The 16223-nt window shown below is 36.0% G+C and overlaps 1 protein-coding gene across 3 annotated transcripts in view; it reads left to right on the top strand.

Moving 5' to 3' along the window:
* LOC149806714 (polyadenylate-binding protein-interacting protein 1-like) overlaps positions 1-13620 on the top strand; it is a 57680-nt gene extending 44060 nt beyond the window's left edge. For all 3 annotated transcript variants that reach the window (XM_089956834.1, XM_089956841.1, XM_089956827.1), the window contains one exon: positions 3174-13620. In XM_089956834.1, the coding sequence (XP_089812960.1) occupies positions 3174-3270 (97 nt within the window). In that variant the 3' untranslated portion in view covers positions 3271-13620. The remainder of the gene's footprint in view (positions 1-3173) is intronic.
* Positions 13621-16223: the final 2603 nt, after the last annotated feature.

The following is a 16223-nucleotide window of genomic DNA, read 5'->3' as shown; positions in this document are numbered from 1 at the left end:
GAGATGCAAGGTCAATTCTGCTGTTGGTGTGGTGCAACAAATACTGTCAGTCTTGATATAAGATGCACACCTCCATATTCCTATTCACATGGTATCCTGCTTGTTCCTTCACTTTGGTGATCATGGGTCAGTGTACAAATTCTGAACCTCAGCCCTTGGGCCTTCACAAAGACATTGGACTGTGCCATTGTTACATATGAACTATGTAGATCTTTGATTGTTTAGATCATCAGATTTTGATTTCAACCAAATCATCAAACACTTCCTGTGTGAGTAGCAAGACAGAAAGTGACTCGTGGTGGGAATACCTTTAGCAGCCCCATAACTGGAAAACACAATCTGTACAGATGACATTTTGTCATGTTGAGGGGACACACTTGCTACAAGCTTCTCAATGGCATGGGCAAGTGGTTGGTCAAGAGAAGGTTCTTCAGATCATGCCTCCTGTGCTTGGGGCGGGTACATTGCATCAAAAGAGGGATGGTTTTGACAATGTTAAAATGACTCAGGGCAGGTGGGGGTTGATGGCAAATCGCCAGAGCACTGTGTTATAGTATGGGAGCTCCTTCATTGGTGTGCTTAGTACCATATACACATATAAGTCAGACACATCACCAGCAGACAATGTTTTGACCAATCGTTATCCAGAAGAGACCAGTTGCTTCATATGGAGTGGTCTCCATCTTTCTGACATTCATTGACATTGGGGCTGACTGATGCTAATGATAGACCTATATACAAACTGCCCATCCTCATCCCCATTCCTGGACCCCGATGCCTGAACTATTAATGATCTGTCGATCAGCTGGGTGTGGATGTGGATTAACACCTTCCCACATCAGTTTTAATACTGAAGCTTATATAATAATTCTCATTATTCCCTACAGATGTACCCAGGAAGATTTTACAGAATCCATGATGCTGTATCCAGAGAAACTCCTCCATCACACTGGTTTCTTGTCCCAGTCACCTTGTGTTAAAAGTTACTCTGTGTTTTCAGTCATGGAGTGGCTCTAACCAGCTAAAAGGCACTCCACACTGAAAGCATATTTCTCAAAGTGGCATGTTTTTACTGACTTGTGTCATGTTTGTGACATAACTCAACTCTTTGCCCTCAACCCCCAGTTGGCTAGCTGCTTCTTTTGCACTTTGAAGACCTAAAGGTTAGCCCTTGTCTCGGTCAAGGGATACCATGATCTTATACACATTCTATGATCTCATATGCATTCAGACATTTATGCTTTTCCTACAAATTAAGATGGGAAAGCTAGACATAATCCCACAAGTACTGGACTCTAAGCGAAACTGGGTTATTAGAGTGACATACTCTGAATTCTCATGGGTTAAGGTGTGACTCATGACAGTCTTGGCGCATGAAATACAAGCAAGGTTTACAAGTCAGGCCATCAGATGTATTGTTTTGATTCGAGACAAGTGGAGTCATTTGGCTGGAACATCCAGTTTACATTCTCCATCTTGTATTTATGGGAGATGGATGTTTAGAGGAGAGGGCTGACTCTTGCCGTGCCACTGGTAGCTTTCCAAACAATTACCCTGCCCTGTTTATGACAGCAGAGCTTTATTACCAGGCTTCTGCTGGATTTGTTTTTTAAACTTAGGACACCCCCGTTGATCTTCACACGAGTATAAATGTGTAATCTTTTTTTGGTGCTGCCTTTCAGAAGAGCAGTCATTGTGCTCACATTACTATCTAACCCACCACCCTTTCTCACAAATGCAAACAATCTTTTCATGTCTGACCTCTCTGGTGGCCTAGTGGTTAGAGCATCTGCCTTGGATGCAGGAGGTCGCAGGTTCGAACCCCAGCCAAGTTATACCAAAGACATAAAAATGGTACTAGTTGGCCTGGTGTCAGGATAATATAACTGGGTGGGACATCATGCTACATGTCTGCGGCATGACACCCCAGTGCTAAACATTACTTTAAACTGCACACTGCAGACATTATAGCAATGTGACTGAATTTTTTTAAAAGCTATGTTAAAAATCCAAATCACACATACACATACACTCACCTTTCATGTCTTTCTCTATCTTAAACAGCCAAAATATGGCTTGCCACCAAGTAGTGGCATGGGTGGGGTGATCTGTAAGAGCTACTTTCCTTATTCTACATAATGCACAGATAGAAAGACATTCATCATTTCATGGAGGGCTGGATTCAGATGTATGAAAGGTTTCATCCATAGTGTTATTGTGGTAGGGTAAGAAACATTTTTAAATAAACAAATGTCCTTTTTACGTGCTATATACAGCTTTTAGCAGCCAGAGCTGTTGGAAGCAGGAATAAATCTTTATTCATTGATGACCTTCTCATGTTAAAAGAAGTACATTGTGCCATATCTTATGTATTTTTTCGTACACAATCCAGTTATCAAAATAATAATTATTTAAATATATCATAAATTTTCGTACATATCACTTTGTGTTTTTCGAAAAATCCATTCAGTTATATCCATTGTTGCTTTTGCTACTATTCCTGAATAGACCGTACCATAAACATTGGGTTTTCATCAAAAGACTTCCTGTGATGTCTAGTTGATCCTAAAGAGAAATGGCACCAGTCTTTAGATCTAGAATAACTACCATGGCATCCATCTTCAGAATCTTGTAATTGCTCAGGAATATCCAAAATAGTTTCAATGCTCCAGAGTTAAAACAAAAAAGTCATTATTTGGATTCCTGAAATAATTTTCAACTAGTAGAGCATCAGTCCATACAAAAGACTAGTGTTTGTATTGTTTTATGGCTTTTATTCCCAGTCATGTTGGTCATTCTTTCATTGTAAAGACCACTTTAATTTGTATTTGTTTTCTGCACGATAGTTAATGTTTGCAATGGCCATTGAAGATTACTATAAGCATCACAGAGGCAAGCTATGCAATCGTTGGGCTTTCTTTGGATATTTCTACTTTGCATTTGTTTGCTTTGCTGGGTTAGCCATTATGGTGTGTCTCAATGCAGAACATTAACTCCCATTGCTGTCATAGCAGTCTGAATATTGTTGGCCTTTACAGGTGTGCTCCTATTGGTGAGGGGAATGATCTTTATAAGTAATTATAATGGCCATCATATTCTAAAACATGCACTAAAATTATTGCAGTCCATTTCGAATGCATACAAACTACTTTCTTGTTTTGTTTAATTTTCAGTGAGGACCAGTATGTGCAAGCATACCCATATGGTATGGATGATGAAATGATGGCAGCATATGAAGAATTCCTTGAAGGACAGCCACAGAACCAATGACAGCAGTCACCATTCTAAATATCTATGATTGTCATCAAGCTTTTTATAATTACCATATTTCCTTCTGTGTAGAGCACATCTAACAGCAAACAGCATAGATCCATATTAGCTGCAACACAATGCACCTGTAGATTTGAATGATTTTAATTTTTTTTATTTCTTTAGTATTATGTGGTATTAGTACATAATGAGATGAAGATCTGGATCAGCTGCATTTTGTGAAAGTTAGATCTGGATTAACTGGTACATTATGTGATGGAGATCTGGATCTACTTGTTCATTATGGAATGAAGATATGAATCTACATGTGCATTGTGGGATGGAGATTTGGATCTACTTGACGTGTATTATGTGATGGCACATTTGTGCATTGTGATATGGTTGTGTGGATCTATTTGTGCATTATGTGATGGTAGATTTGTGCATTATTGTATGGTGGTATGAATCTGTTTGTGCATTATGGGATGGAAATTTGGATCTACTTTGGTATGGTGATGTGGATCTACATTTCCATTATGAGATGTAGATCTGGGTCTGTTGGAGCAGTATGGTACAGTGATGTGAATCTACTTTGCATTATGGGTTGGTAGATCAGGGTCTGTTTGTGCATTATGGTATGGTGATGTGTATCTAATTTTGCATTATGTGATGGTAGATCTGGGCATTATGGTATGTTGATGTGGATCTACTTTTGCATTATGGGATGGTAGATTTGGGTCTATTTGTTCATTATGGTATGTTGGTGTGGATCTACTTTTGCATTATGGGATGGTAGATTTGTGTCTATTTGTTCATTATGGTATGTTGATGTGGATCTACTTTTGCATTATGGGATGGTAGATTTGGGTCTATTTGTTCATTATGGTATGTTGATGTGGATCTACTTTTGCATTATGTGATGGTAGATCTGGGCATTATGGTATGTTGATGTGGATCTACTTTTGCATTATGGGATGGTAGATCTGGGTCTATTTGTTCATTATGGTATGGCAATGTGGATCTACTTTTGTATTATGGGATGGTAGATTTGGGTCTGTTTGTGCATTATGGGATGGTAGGTCTGTGAATTATGATACGGTGAAGTGGATCTGTTTGTGCATTATGCGATAGCAGATATGAATCTAAGCTGTTTGCAGCTAGTTGCATTGTACTCATAGTGGAATATGGTATTTTAGGTCTTCATTGTCTACATGTATATTGTTACGTTTCTCCCACCATATGCATGTGATATTTCTGTTCCATATTGTGATGGGTGAATTAGATCTATACAGGATTAGATATGATAGACACTGCGATGGTTCAGCAATGTTAAAGTGACAGTAGTGTTTATTTATAAAGAGTAAGATTGTTTCCCAGCATGTGGAACAAATTTGTCGTGTATGAAAATCTCTGTGAGAAGTATACTTTGTAACTGTTGTGTATAAATTACCCACAACTTTGTATATTTGTTTCTCCTAAATACATCAGCATAAATGTATAAAAAAAAGGGTATTTTGTTTCAGTTTGGAGATATTAATATTTTATTTTCCTCCATGGTTATGTCATTAAACAAAAACCAACACAAGAAATTTCTTTCAGGAACATGGTATGGGGAAGCCTTTTTAGAATCCTGCCTTTATATGTCCAGCAAGATGATACCAGTTTTTAAAAGAAAACATTTCATATCTTGCCAGCCTTTGAGGCAGAAATTCATTAATCAGTTGGAAATGTTAGTGCTTGTAGTATGAGTAACCATTGTTTTAAATGTATTTTCTTCTTGACTATTGTTTCAATGTACCAAGTACTTCCTCGGGAAATGAAATAGCCTTAACATTTGGTGTTAAGCATCTTTTGATCTATCACAGGCAACTTCCATGATTGATTTTCATATATGACCAAGTAATGTATTTAGTGTCATCTATTGTCCATTGTCATTGTCATAAAACTGATTTTTGGGGTCATAATACCAAGTCATTTCTTTGCACAATGACAATTTATAGTTCAATATTATGAATGATAACCATGTTCAGTGAAGTTTTACATGAGTGTCACAAAATATGGATAAAACAGCCAAATTGTGTGCCACAGGTAAGCAAACATTATCTGCATCATCTAGTTTTCAGGAACTATTTTAAATTTATCTTATAATATCTCTTAGACATGATTTGTCTAAAGAGAAGACAGTTTATTTATAAGTGGCACGTGATAGCTCCCATAACCACTGAGTCCTGAATCAAAACTGGATCGTTCCATAACTCCAGGACCAACATGTTAGATTAATGTTCATGATCCACTCTTTTTCAGCAGGTATAGAAGGAATGGTCTTGCTGTCTGTCTCAATACAAATGGTGTTGAAATCATTTGAATTGAATTCAGTAAATTTAGCTAGATTTTGCGACACTTGCGTTAAACTTCACCGAGCTGCAGACATGGATATTATGCCTGATTCTTTGCTTAATGAAATTTATACCAATGTCCATCATTTATTAAAAGATATAAAAATGTAATTTAAATTTCAGTTCTCATTTAGACTCAATACTATTGTTTTTAGGCACATTTACATGAAACTTTTTTCTTACTTGTAATTTGAAAAGCTTGAATTGTTTATTATTATTATTAGTTACAGCCTGCACTGCCCAATTCATTAAATCATTTATTCAGTTGTAGCTTGTGTGTCTTGTTACATAAAAGATTGCAACTATAAGGCCTTCTATGAAGGTCATTACAGTAACTTTGTGAGCGACTTGATACAGTTTATTTATAGAAACTGCATTCCTCATTTAGGGCATTTTTATCACATGATTAATGTATCATGAAGGACAAGGATATATATATATATATATATATATATATATATATATATATATATATATATATATATATATATATATATATATATATATATATATATATATCATCATAAGATCTTACATTATCACATTCTACTGTTAGCATTTTCATAGGAACATGGAGTAGAATTTCATTTTAATGCATATTTTGAATTATCGTCTTTTGAAAACTTTCTTTCTTAAAAGATTAATTTTCTTTTACCAGAATCTTAGAACAGCATAAAATAGTCATTTTTTTGTTTCCTTTTGAAACACATCCCATAAATGTTTTCTGAAAATGTTGATTTAAAAGATAGTCACATTACAGGCTGTGAAACAACAAAATACATAAAAGTGCCAAAAATAATGACATCAGATTATGCTTACCAAAGCACCTTGGAGAAGGCAGTATTATGTGTAACAATGACAAAGGACTTTAGAAAAGGCAGTATTATGTGTAACAATGACAAAGGACCTTAGAAAAGGCAGTATTATGTGTAACAATGACAAAGGACCTCAGAGAAGGCAGTAACAATGACAAAGATGAATAGAGAACTGAACGAAAATCTCTTGCAAATAATTGAAATGCCTGTCCCATGATGATAATGATTATGCTACTTAAGCATTTTATTCATGAGATTTTTTAATAGTCAGATTTACAGTTATGCCAAATTAAGTGCTGGAACAATGGAGCCATAACTACTATGTCAGTTTACTGTATTCATGGAAATCTTCACTAGGGCTTGCATTGTTATTTAAAGGATTTTTCATGTTACTTATGCCCCTCCTACCACCATAATTAGATGGAGAATGCAAATAGTGTTAGTTAGGCTACAACATTTACATGGTTGACAATAACTGGAAAGATGTTTAAATGAACTGATTCGAGATGTTTTCACCAATCTGTACAGTTTAGAGCTATTCATATGTCTTTGACAAGGTGCATGCCAAACATCACTCAACTTGCAGCTGTTTCATTTGCTGTATGTCTTTTACCTCTCAATATTATGTTTGTTGAATATACATTTTTGACAATTTAGGTAAAACACCCATAGGATCATCATCATATTGTACTTTACTGTTCAATACATGTACAGTTGCTGTTCAGTATATCTGCAGTTGAAAAACTTGATAATACTATCTGGACATATACACCTGTTAACTCCAGATTTCTTAGTGCTTGTCCATTAATTTTTTTATAAGACACAAGTCAAGTTTTATTTTCAACATTTTCTGACAGATTTGACTGATTTATGGACCCAGCTCTGTATTGAATCTAGCTTACTTCAAATGTACCATCTTTGTGGAGCCTCGGAGTCATATGGACCCATCTCTAGTGTTTTGAACAATGTATGGAGTTCAGATCTCAAAAATGGGATTATACCAAACAGTTGATGTAGATTTTTGAGGTATCTGGAAACTACATCCAGCAACAGTGACTGATTTGATAATATAAACATCATTTCAGTTACATATTAAGTTTTGATGACATGCAGCTGTACAATAAAGGACTTCAAACTTTCTTAATATTTTGCATTCATTATTATGCAGACTGGTTCAGCAGAATCAATGTGTCCTTGTGAAAGGCACTTTATTCCTATTTCTTCAGCATGATATTGTCAAAAATCTATTAGAAGCTCTACTCAAACAAAGAAGTAATTATTTGTATTCAGCAGTCAGCAATGGGATATCTGTGTATATATTGCATAACACAAAAGGCATTCCCAGTTAATGGTTATGTTGAAATGGAAGGCAATGAAGAGTGTGTAATGTGGTTTGGTGTTTTTCCAGGCATACATTACTGAAATAAGTATAAGCATCATAGGATCTGGCACTGAAAAGACAGGCAGATCAAAAATGATTTCATAGATTGTCATGATGTTATAATGTAGTGCAAGATTCCACATGACAATGATATCTGCAAAAAAAGATATTTAAATCTATTTTTAGTTTACTGCAACAGATTGTAGCATGTTCACCATAATCAACGTTGGTTACATTTTGATCGATACATGTTTGACATGTTTCTCACATGCACACAGAACGTTCAATGGAAAAAATGGAATTTTTTGCAAGCTATAACCTTGGCCTTGGCAAATTATCAGGCTGTATTTCAATGTGTGTTGTAGAAAATGACCCATTGCTTATATCAGCGTTTTGATATTGTCATGACAACATTGTAAAAGAGTGGCAAATTGCAATACAATTTGAGGCTCATAATAACATCACTAATTGATTTTGACTTTATTATATATTTCACCATTTGTTACATAAAAAGCTTTACACATGGCTGAAACACTTTATTTTTAACAAATGCTGTGAAGTAAAATTACATGCATTATTATTTATGTGAAATTCTAAACTGAAATGCAGGTTTTTTTATTGCTGTGATTTGCAGTTAGACAAGTTAATTTTATATAAATCAAGATTATATCACATGTGCATGCAGTCTTTAGAGACTGCCTATTATTGCCATATTTTTTAATTGAATGTGCCCAATTTTGTTTTGTGTAAAATAAGTGGTTGTTTTGAGTAAACCAAGTTGTATGTATATTTTGCATTTATTTATGATTCGTTTGTGATAACTGTCATCGTAAACGTTGTGTATAATTGAAAATTGACCAGTCAGATTAATTTACGTTTTCATTGATTTTCCCTATATTATTTGGGGGTTAAATTTGTTCATGGCATCTATGAGATGCTATAGGAAAAAAATATCTGCAATTAATTTACCTAATTCAATTTATTTAGTATATTGCTTTCCATCAGTTTTAGATTTTGGGCATGTAAGTACAAGTCTGGGTTAACACAGGTATATGGTCATTATTTAGGCAATGATGGAGTAGTCTGCAAAAACTTGCATTTTTATAAAGAAAACATCTTTGTGAAACCTGTATTCATGTTTAATGTATGATGGATTGCTTATTTGGTGAAAAATATTTGATTTATAATTAGTTATTTCATAAATTGAATCTTTAAAATATGCTTTTCTGCAAATTTGAATTTAATGAAGCCTTTAAATTTTATGCTACAACATCATAAAGCTTTGACTAGTGAGAAATAATTAATTTTTGTTGAGTGAATAGTCACATAATTTTTATTGGAAGCTACAAGTGAGGCCTGCATGGGGAGTAATGGTAAAGAACAGCATCATGTTGCCAGACAGCTGGATCACCTGTGGCCAGTGATTATGAAATCAATTACCCATCACTCAAAACTAGTATTTAGAATTTACTGTTAAATAATCATCTTTGTGTTTGATATTGCTTTTGTGCAAGAGAAAGGAAAGTAAAAGAGCAAGAGTGTTGCTGCATATCCAAGCCTTGGTTTGTCATATTTGATGTGTTTACACCCATAACCATGTTGAAATGATGCAACATATATGCATACCTGCAGATTGTATGCATCATATTAAACAGTGTTCTCATTACACTGCAGCCAATATACAAGAAAATCTGTAAAATTGAAAATGCATACCTGCAGATTTTATGCATCATATTAAACAGTGTTCTCATTACACTGCAGCCAATATACAAGAAAATCTGTAAAATTGAAAATGCATACCTGCAGATTTTATGCATCATATTAAACAGTGTTCTCAGTACACTGCAGCCAATATACAAGAAAATCTGTAAAATTGAAATGGAAATGTTCACAAAACAAATGACCTCACATGTGAGTGTGTGCAAAAGACAGAGAAAGAGAAAGTGTGCTCCTTTGCACACTGCTGCAATGAAACAGGTTCCAAGACCAACTGAGTGTACCAAATTGTTGCCTATAGATATAAATTTATAATTGTATTTCATAGTCGAGCAAAACAAAAACACAGATAATAATAAGTAGGTTTTTAAAAAAGTTATTTAACTCCTATCTTCTTGGTAGCTTCACGAAAGATGTTTCAAAATACTTGAGTTAAATTTTGACAGAACTATACCGATATTGGATTTTCATTTATGAAATGCACCATGACTGCAGTCATTATTCTCTTGTAAAGGAAAACTACTGTAATGGTAATTGATATTTTTTAAATGTGGAACACTGCTAGCGATTTACAGTTTTGTAAGTTAATGAAAGTGTAAATGAGTGCAAGGTGCTTACTATAGACAGGGAATAGACACTAAATTTAGCCAGAAGAATGGCTTGTAAATAGGTACACTTCTCCTTTGAATTAGTTTCCTGATCACATTATTGTTAAAGAATAACTTGTGCCAACTCAAGAAACCAGCCATCCCAAAACAATGAACCATTTGCCTTTTCTGATTATATAGTATACTTAGAGGAGAAATGGTTTCCCATTACCGCCACTAGATGTCACCAGTTTTAAGCTTTCCTGCAGTACTATCAACATAGTATTGCAAGACCTCCCAAAATCTTATGGATATCATTATGATTTGAACCCATCCACCATGAAAGATTATTTTTGTTGTTGTTGTTGTTGTAGGGTTTAACGCCATTTTTCAGCACACGATAGGCTATACATGGCGGCCAGTATTAATGGTGGAGGAAGAACCCGGAAAAACCCCGGAAAGAACCACCGACCCACGAGAATCTGATTATTTTTGACTTGGAGCAATATTGTAATTTTTGTTGCCTTTATGGTCTCTCTTTATTCTTTGTGCTCCAATACAGTATCATTAGTGCATGTTGTTGGTTGTTTATTAACACTCAGTGCGTATATATTTTTGCTTGTTTAAGTAACAAGTGTGGTTATTGTGATTTCTGAACACTTTTGATTCATTTTCCAATTTTGTTTTGTTATTGTCATTTCTGTTAAACAGTAGTAACAAAATGCAACCAATACAAGATGTGTAAAATTAATATTTAGCAGTGTATTATCCTAAGTATTCAGGGTTTGTGCATTATAGTCAGAAAATACCTGGTTCATTTTGTTGTGGAAAAGCATCAAGAGCAAGGATAAATCTGTGATGCCTTGGATGGAGTAGTGTGACCTCTTGCACCTTCAACCACAGCTGGCATCAGTTTCTGATATAGTGAGAGGTGACAGGATAGCCCTTCCCCACCTTCATATGACATATGATGCCAATTGCAGCAATTACATTTGGCAAATTAGAGGAGGAAAGGGTTGTGAAGTTGCAGATGTGATGACTAGTACTGGAGGCAACAACACAGTTGCATGCCTTAGGAGTTTTTTTTTAGTCCTTCACAAACCTCCATGGATAGTTTGGAACTTATGGGAGAGTGTCCTTCTGTATCTAGGCAACCCAGTGGGCATTAGTCTGAGCATGGCCTTTAAGTTGGGGCATGTGTGGTATTTCTCAATATTTGATGATCCATTTCACAATTCCATCATGCTGTACAAAGCTGCTCCAGATGCCTATCCGTGAGCCTAGCTAATAAGCTAGCTGTACCTATTTTCTAGTGGCTGAAGATCCGTCACATGGCAAGCATACCAGCTGACAATACTGTGATATGTGAACCAAATGAGAATTAGACTGACCCATTTATCTGTTTCATCACCCTTTATGCACATGCAGCCCACAGGCATGTGTTTGGCAAGTCATTTGTTCATGGCTTATCTAATGAAGCACTACCACAGATGCTATGAAGGTGTCAAGGAAATATATTGTGTTGCCAGCTTCCAGATGCCCACCACTGCCAACAGCAAGCCATGTTGATAAGGTCAAGGCATCAGTAGACTTGAAAGATGGGGATGAACATCGATCCATTCTGCATTCAGCGAGGATAAGAGAAATATTGAGCAATTCTTAGATGAAAAGCTAACTGCCAGTAATGCTTTCATCATGCTGATATCAAACAGATTTACTACTGAGCTTTTGACATTAGATAATAACCTTGAAGTTTGTTCACAATGATTTAACAATATCCTAATTGTTGGACCTAGCATTGCTAGTCATTTGTCGTGGGAATCGACAGCCAGCTAGGATTGCCATGCTTATGAACATGGCTGCACACCATTTTGCTCAAGCTGCTTATCATACAAGTTTTAAGATAGAATTAGCTTCTGTATGCAGGGCCAGCGAGTTTGATGTCCTTCCAAAGGACTCAAACTATCTCCAGTTCAGGTTGGATGGTTACATAGCCCTAATGATCAAACCAGGCTTTGTGGCTTAGAATAGATTGCTATTAGCAGGCAATCTGAGTCATCATGCACACAACCCTCTTAGATACACGTGTCAAGAAAAGCAACAATGCAAGATCCCTAAGCATTACTTTTGGTGCACAGAGAATAGTTATGGGATACGAAAAATTGCCTTTTTTTTCTTCAGAGAACACCAGGATTACCCCTTACACTGTGCCATTGAAGTGAGTAATATGCCTGGCATACTCTGAAGTTTTAAAAGATCATAGTTGCCCAATGAAGATTTTAGATCATGAGGTTAGAGCAATCTCAACAAGATTTCATTTAAATGCAGCGTTTTGATTCAAGACGTTTCTTGGCATGCAGATGGCTTTCTTGAGTTCCTATTTCTGGGTTCCAACATCACAGAGACAAGAATTGAATATGATGGGTTCAATAGCTGCCACCCAGATTACCAACAGACTCTGCTGAAATCAGCATAACCTCCTCACAGGCCAGAGTTTAGCATATTTACTGGATTCGTCCAGAAATTGTCTTGGTAAGAAGAGTTTATTTTATTTTTTCTCGTCCAAGTATGGTTGTCAAAAGTTACATGACTCACTTTGGCTGCCCTCATATTACAAGGGCAGGTTATTCATATAGGGAATTCAGGCATTCTTCTCATGAATGGTCCCTGGGGGTAGAGTTAGGATGCTCAATATATCCTCCTCATCATTGGGGGGTTGGCATATTTCAGAAAAGAAAGCCAAATTTTTTAAAAATATGTTTCTTTGAGAATACTTACCTATCACACTACTATAAAACCCACCATTTACCCCTGTGAATGCGGGCATCCTAGTTGTGTTTTGGTCAGCTCAAAACTAATGACACCTAGCAGTGATGAAGGGGAGAGAACGTTTCTTCATTTAGTCTGTATGTTATATAGATGGAAAAGATGCATTTTTATTTGGATTCAGGAGCTGGTGGAGTTTATTCCATTTGATTAATGTGATTGGGTAAGTATTCTTGAAAAAATATAACTTACTGATGTGTTTTTGAAAGAATAAGAATGTATTTTCTGTCATTTATGTGTTATTCATCAGTTACATTTCCATTTATCAAAAAAATATATTTGCTGTCATCTCCTGAAATATTTGTAAAGTTCCATTAGTATTTTTCTAGTTCAAACAAAACTCTTTAGAATAAATCTCATTTAATGAATTTGATATTTTGTTTGCCAGAAATTAAATTAGTACACTACAGCTCTGCTAGACTAGTCTTTTCCAGTGATTATATATTTGTTTATAAGCCCACTTAATTTTTCTTTCCTTTTATTTCAATGCCTGTTTGTCACACACGCTTTGAACATAGCTTATGGTGGACTTGACATGCAGGCAATGGTCAACTCCTTGTTTATATCACACACCCACGATGGTATTTTTTTAGTCTTGTGAATAACATACACTTGTAGATATTCTTGCCACATTACACTGTTATAAATCACTACATGCTTTGAATTTTATTGAAACCTTTGACCTGGAATGTACAGAAAGCTAAAAACTGAATATGTAATAATAACGGAGAGGATATTTTCTTTTCATGCATTAATGCCGGATAGATTTAATCATGTGTTATGATAAATGTGACATCTTAATGAGAATAAATAGGAGTGTGTGTGTATATATATATATATATATATATATATATATATATATATATATATATATATATATATATATATCAAACTAGCTCCAGAATTAAAGCTTAGATTAAACTCACTCATCATGCACAAAACCCCACCCCCTTGTTGTAAATTCACTTCACTTTCGTATGTAGATCATATAAATATGAATGACTTGAGAGAGTGGTAGAATTAGAATGACCTCAGTCTGTCACAGTAAATTACATCCAGTCTAACCACAAAGTCAGTCTGATCCAGAAATGCATCACAGCTGGTTTATCACTGTTGCCACGGAAGTAAAGGGAAATAAATAAATATGGGTGCTGGATTGAGAGTGAAAAAAATTCCCTTTGTGTCAAAACTGGGGTCAGATTGAGTACAAGAAACAAGTCTTAGTGTCAGAACTGGGAGGTCTCTGAAGTGCAAGTGATAAAGGGAAACATGGGAAAAAGCCATTAAAAAATAAGTCAACAATTAGTCATATTGACTTTGACCTCAAAATCTATTGGCTTCTTCCATGCCCCAGGTGCAAGCCTTCTACTGAGTTTGGTCACGCTGTAAGACACAAGTATTAAAATACTGTGCACAAACCACTTTTTCTATTTTCAGTCACATTGACCTTGACCATTCATCATTTGATTGTAAAATCAGTAGGCTTCTTCCTTACTGCAACTGCAATCCATCCATTTTGTTGTTTCAGTCACATTGTGACCATGACCACTAGGGATTTCTTTCTACATCAATATCAGATGCTGTGAACTATTCCCTCATAGCTGAGCCATCTGTCTGCCCTCCTGGCTTCAACCTTCCACGTCATCTGTGGACCATGCTGAACTGCTTTCAGACAGGACAGGGTCGTTGTGCAGTCAACCTTGTCCGATGGGGCCAGGCCATTGACTTCTGTTGTTGTGGAGCTCTACAGACTATGTCACACATTGTGAACAACTGTCCACTGACAAAGTTCCCTGGTGGACTGCAGTCTCTGCACTTGCTGTGATGCAGTGAAATGGCTGAGCATGCACTGCACATGATAATAATAATAATATGCAATGTATTTGCAAAATCTTTGGTAATGGTAGCTGGTGGAGAACTCTAGTCACCGAGTTCAACAATGGGAAACATAAATAGATGAACATCATAATGTAACAAGCAAGCATGATAGTTTCCTTGGCACAAACCTGAAGATGGTTGTTGACATTGGCTCTAAATATGTGTAATGACTTTAACCTGATTTCATAAGTTGTGACCTACTTTTTGTACTATATTGTAATATTAGAGACCCAGGAATAAAATTTTTTGTGTAGATCATCAAAACCCAGTGATCATTTTTGGCAGCTTCTAACATGTTGACATAAGGAATTTTTTAATACAATTTTACCACTGGTCTCCAAGTGGATCACAAATGTTTGCAAATAGCAATTATTCTAATAATATCTTAAGTAACAGATCAAGAAACTTGCAAAAGTGAACATGTGTGTGTGGGTGGGTTTTTTTTTGATGTTTTATGTAGCTTTAACAATTTTTCAGTCATAACTTTACAATGTCTGCAGTGTGGTAGTTTATAGTGATGTCTAGCACTGGGGCATCATGCTGTAGACATGTAGCATCATGTCCCACCCAGTTACATAATCTTGATACCAGGCCAACCAGTCCTAATTCTAACCTCATAATGCTGAGCCCATACCAGTACCATTTTTATAACTCTGGTATGACTTAGCCAGTGTTCAAACCCGAGACCTCCTGCATCTGTGGTGGATGCTCTAACCATTTAGGCCACCGGAGTGGTTGCAAAACTGAGTGCAGTGAATGAGTAATTTTCTTGGACACAAGTATTAAAATTATCACCTATGCAAAGCTGGGTTTTTTTCTTCTCTTTACGTGTTTGTGATCTTGCATTAACTCCAGCTGTGGATAATATGAAATGCAGGTTATGTCATTAAATTAATACATTTTGTGACTTGTAAATGGCATAAATGCATAAACAAACACTGTAACAATAGATGCAACATCCAAGTGTCTGCATGTGAAGACGGACAATACAATTTTGCTACTAATATGTGTTAATCAGTCCCACTCGTTTATGAAATGCCATAGTTCATGACAATGTAAGTACATGTAGATGTAATAATAATTCAACACCACTAGAGGGGGCCCCGAGTGGTCTAAAGCGCTCTTCGTTACGGATCACTGCCATTTCACCTCTGTCTGCGGCGGTTCGAGTCTAAGATTCAGCCAATGTGGGCATGTGAGAAAGCTTGCCAGTAGCTTCTCGTGGGTCGGTGGTTCTTTCCGGGGTTTTCCGGGTTCTTCCTCCACCATTAATACTGGCCGCCATGTATAGCCTATCGTGCTGAAAAATGGCGTTAAACCCCACAACAACAACAACACCACCACTAGACATTTTGTTTCCCCAATCATTTAATTT

The sequence above is a fragment of the Sinohyriopsis cumingii genome, chromosome 1 (assembly GCF_028554795.1).
Source record: "Sinohyriopsis cumingii isolate HCF-2022 chromosome 1, ASM2855479v2, whole genome shotgun sequence".
NCBI lineage: Eukaryota > Metazoa > Mollusca > Bivalvia > Unionida > Unionidae > Sinohyriopsis > Sinohyriopsis cumingii.
Note: the sequence above shows the minus strand (reverse complement) of the source record. Positions and strands in the feature narration are given on the sequence as shown.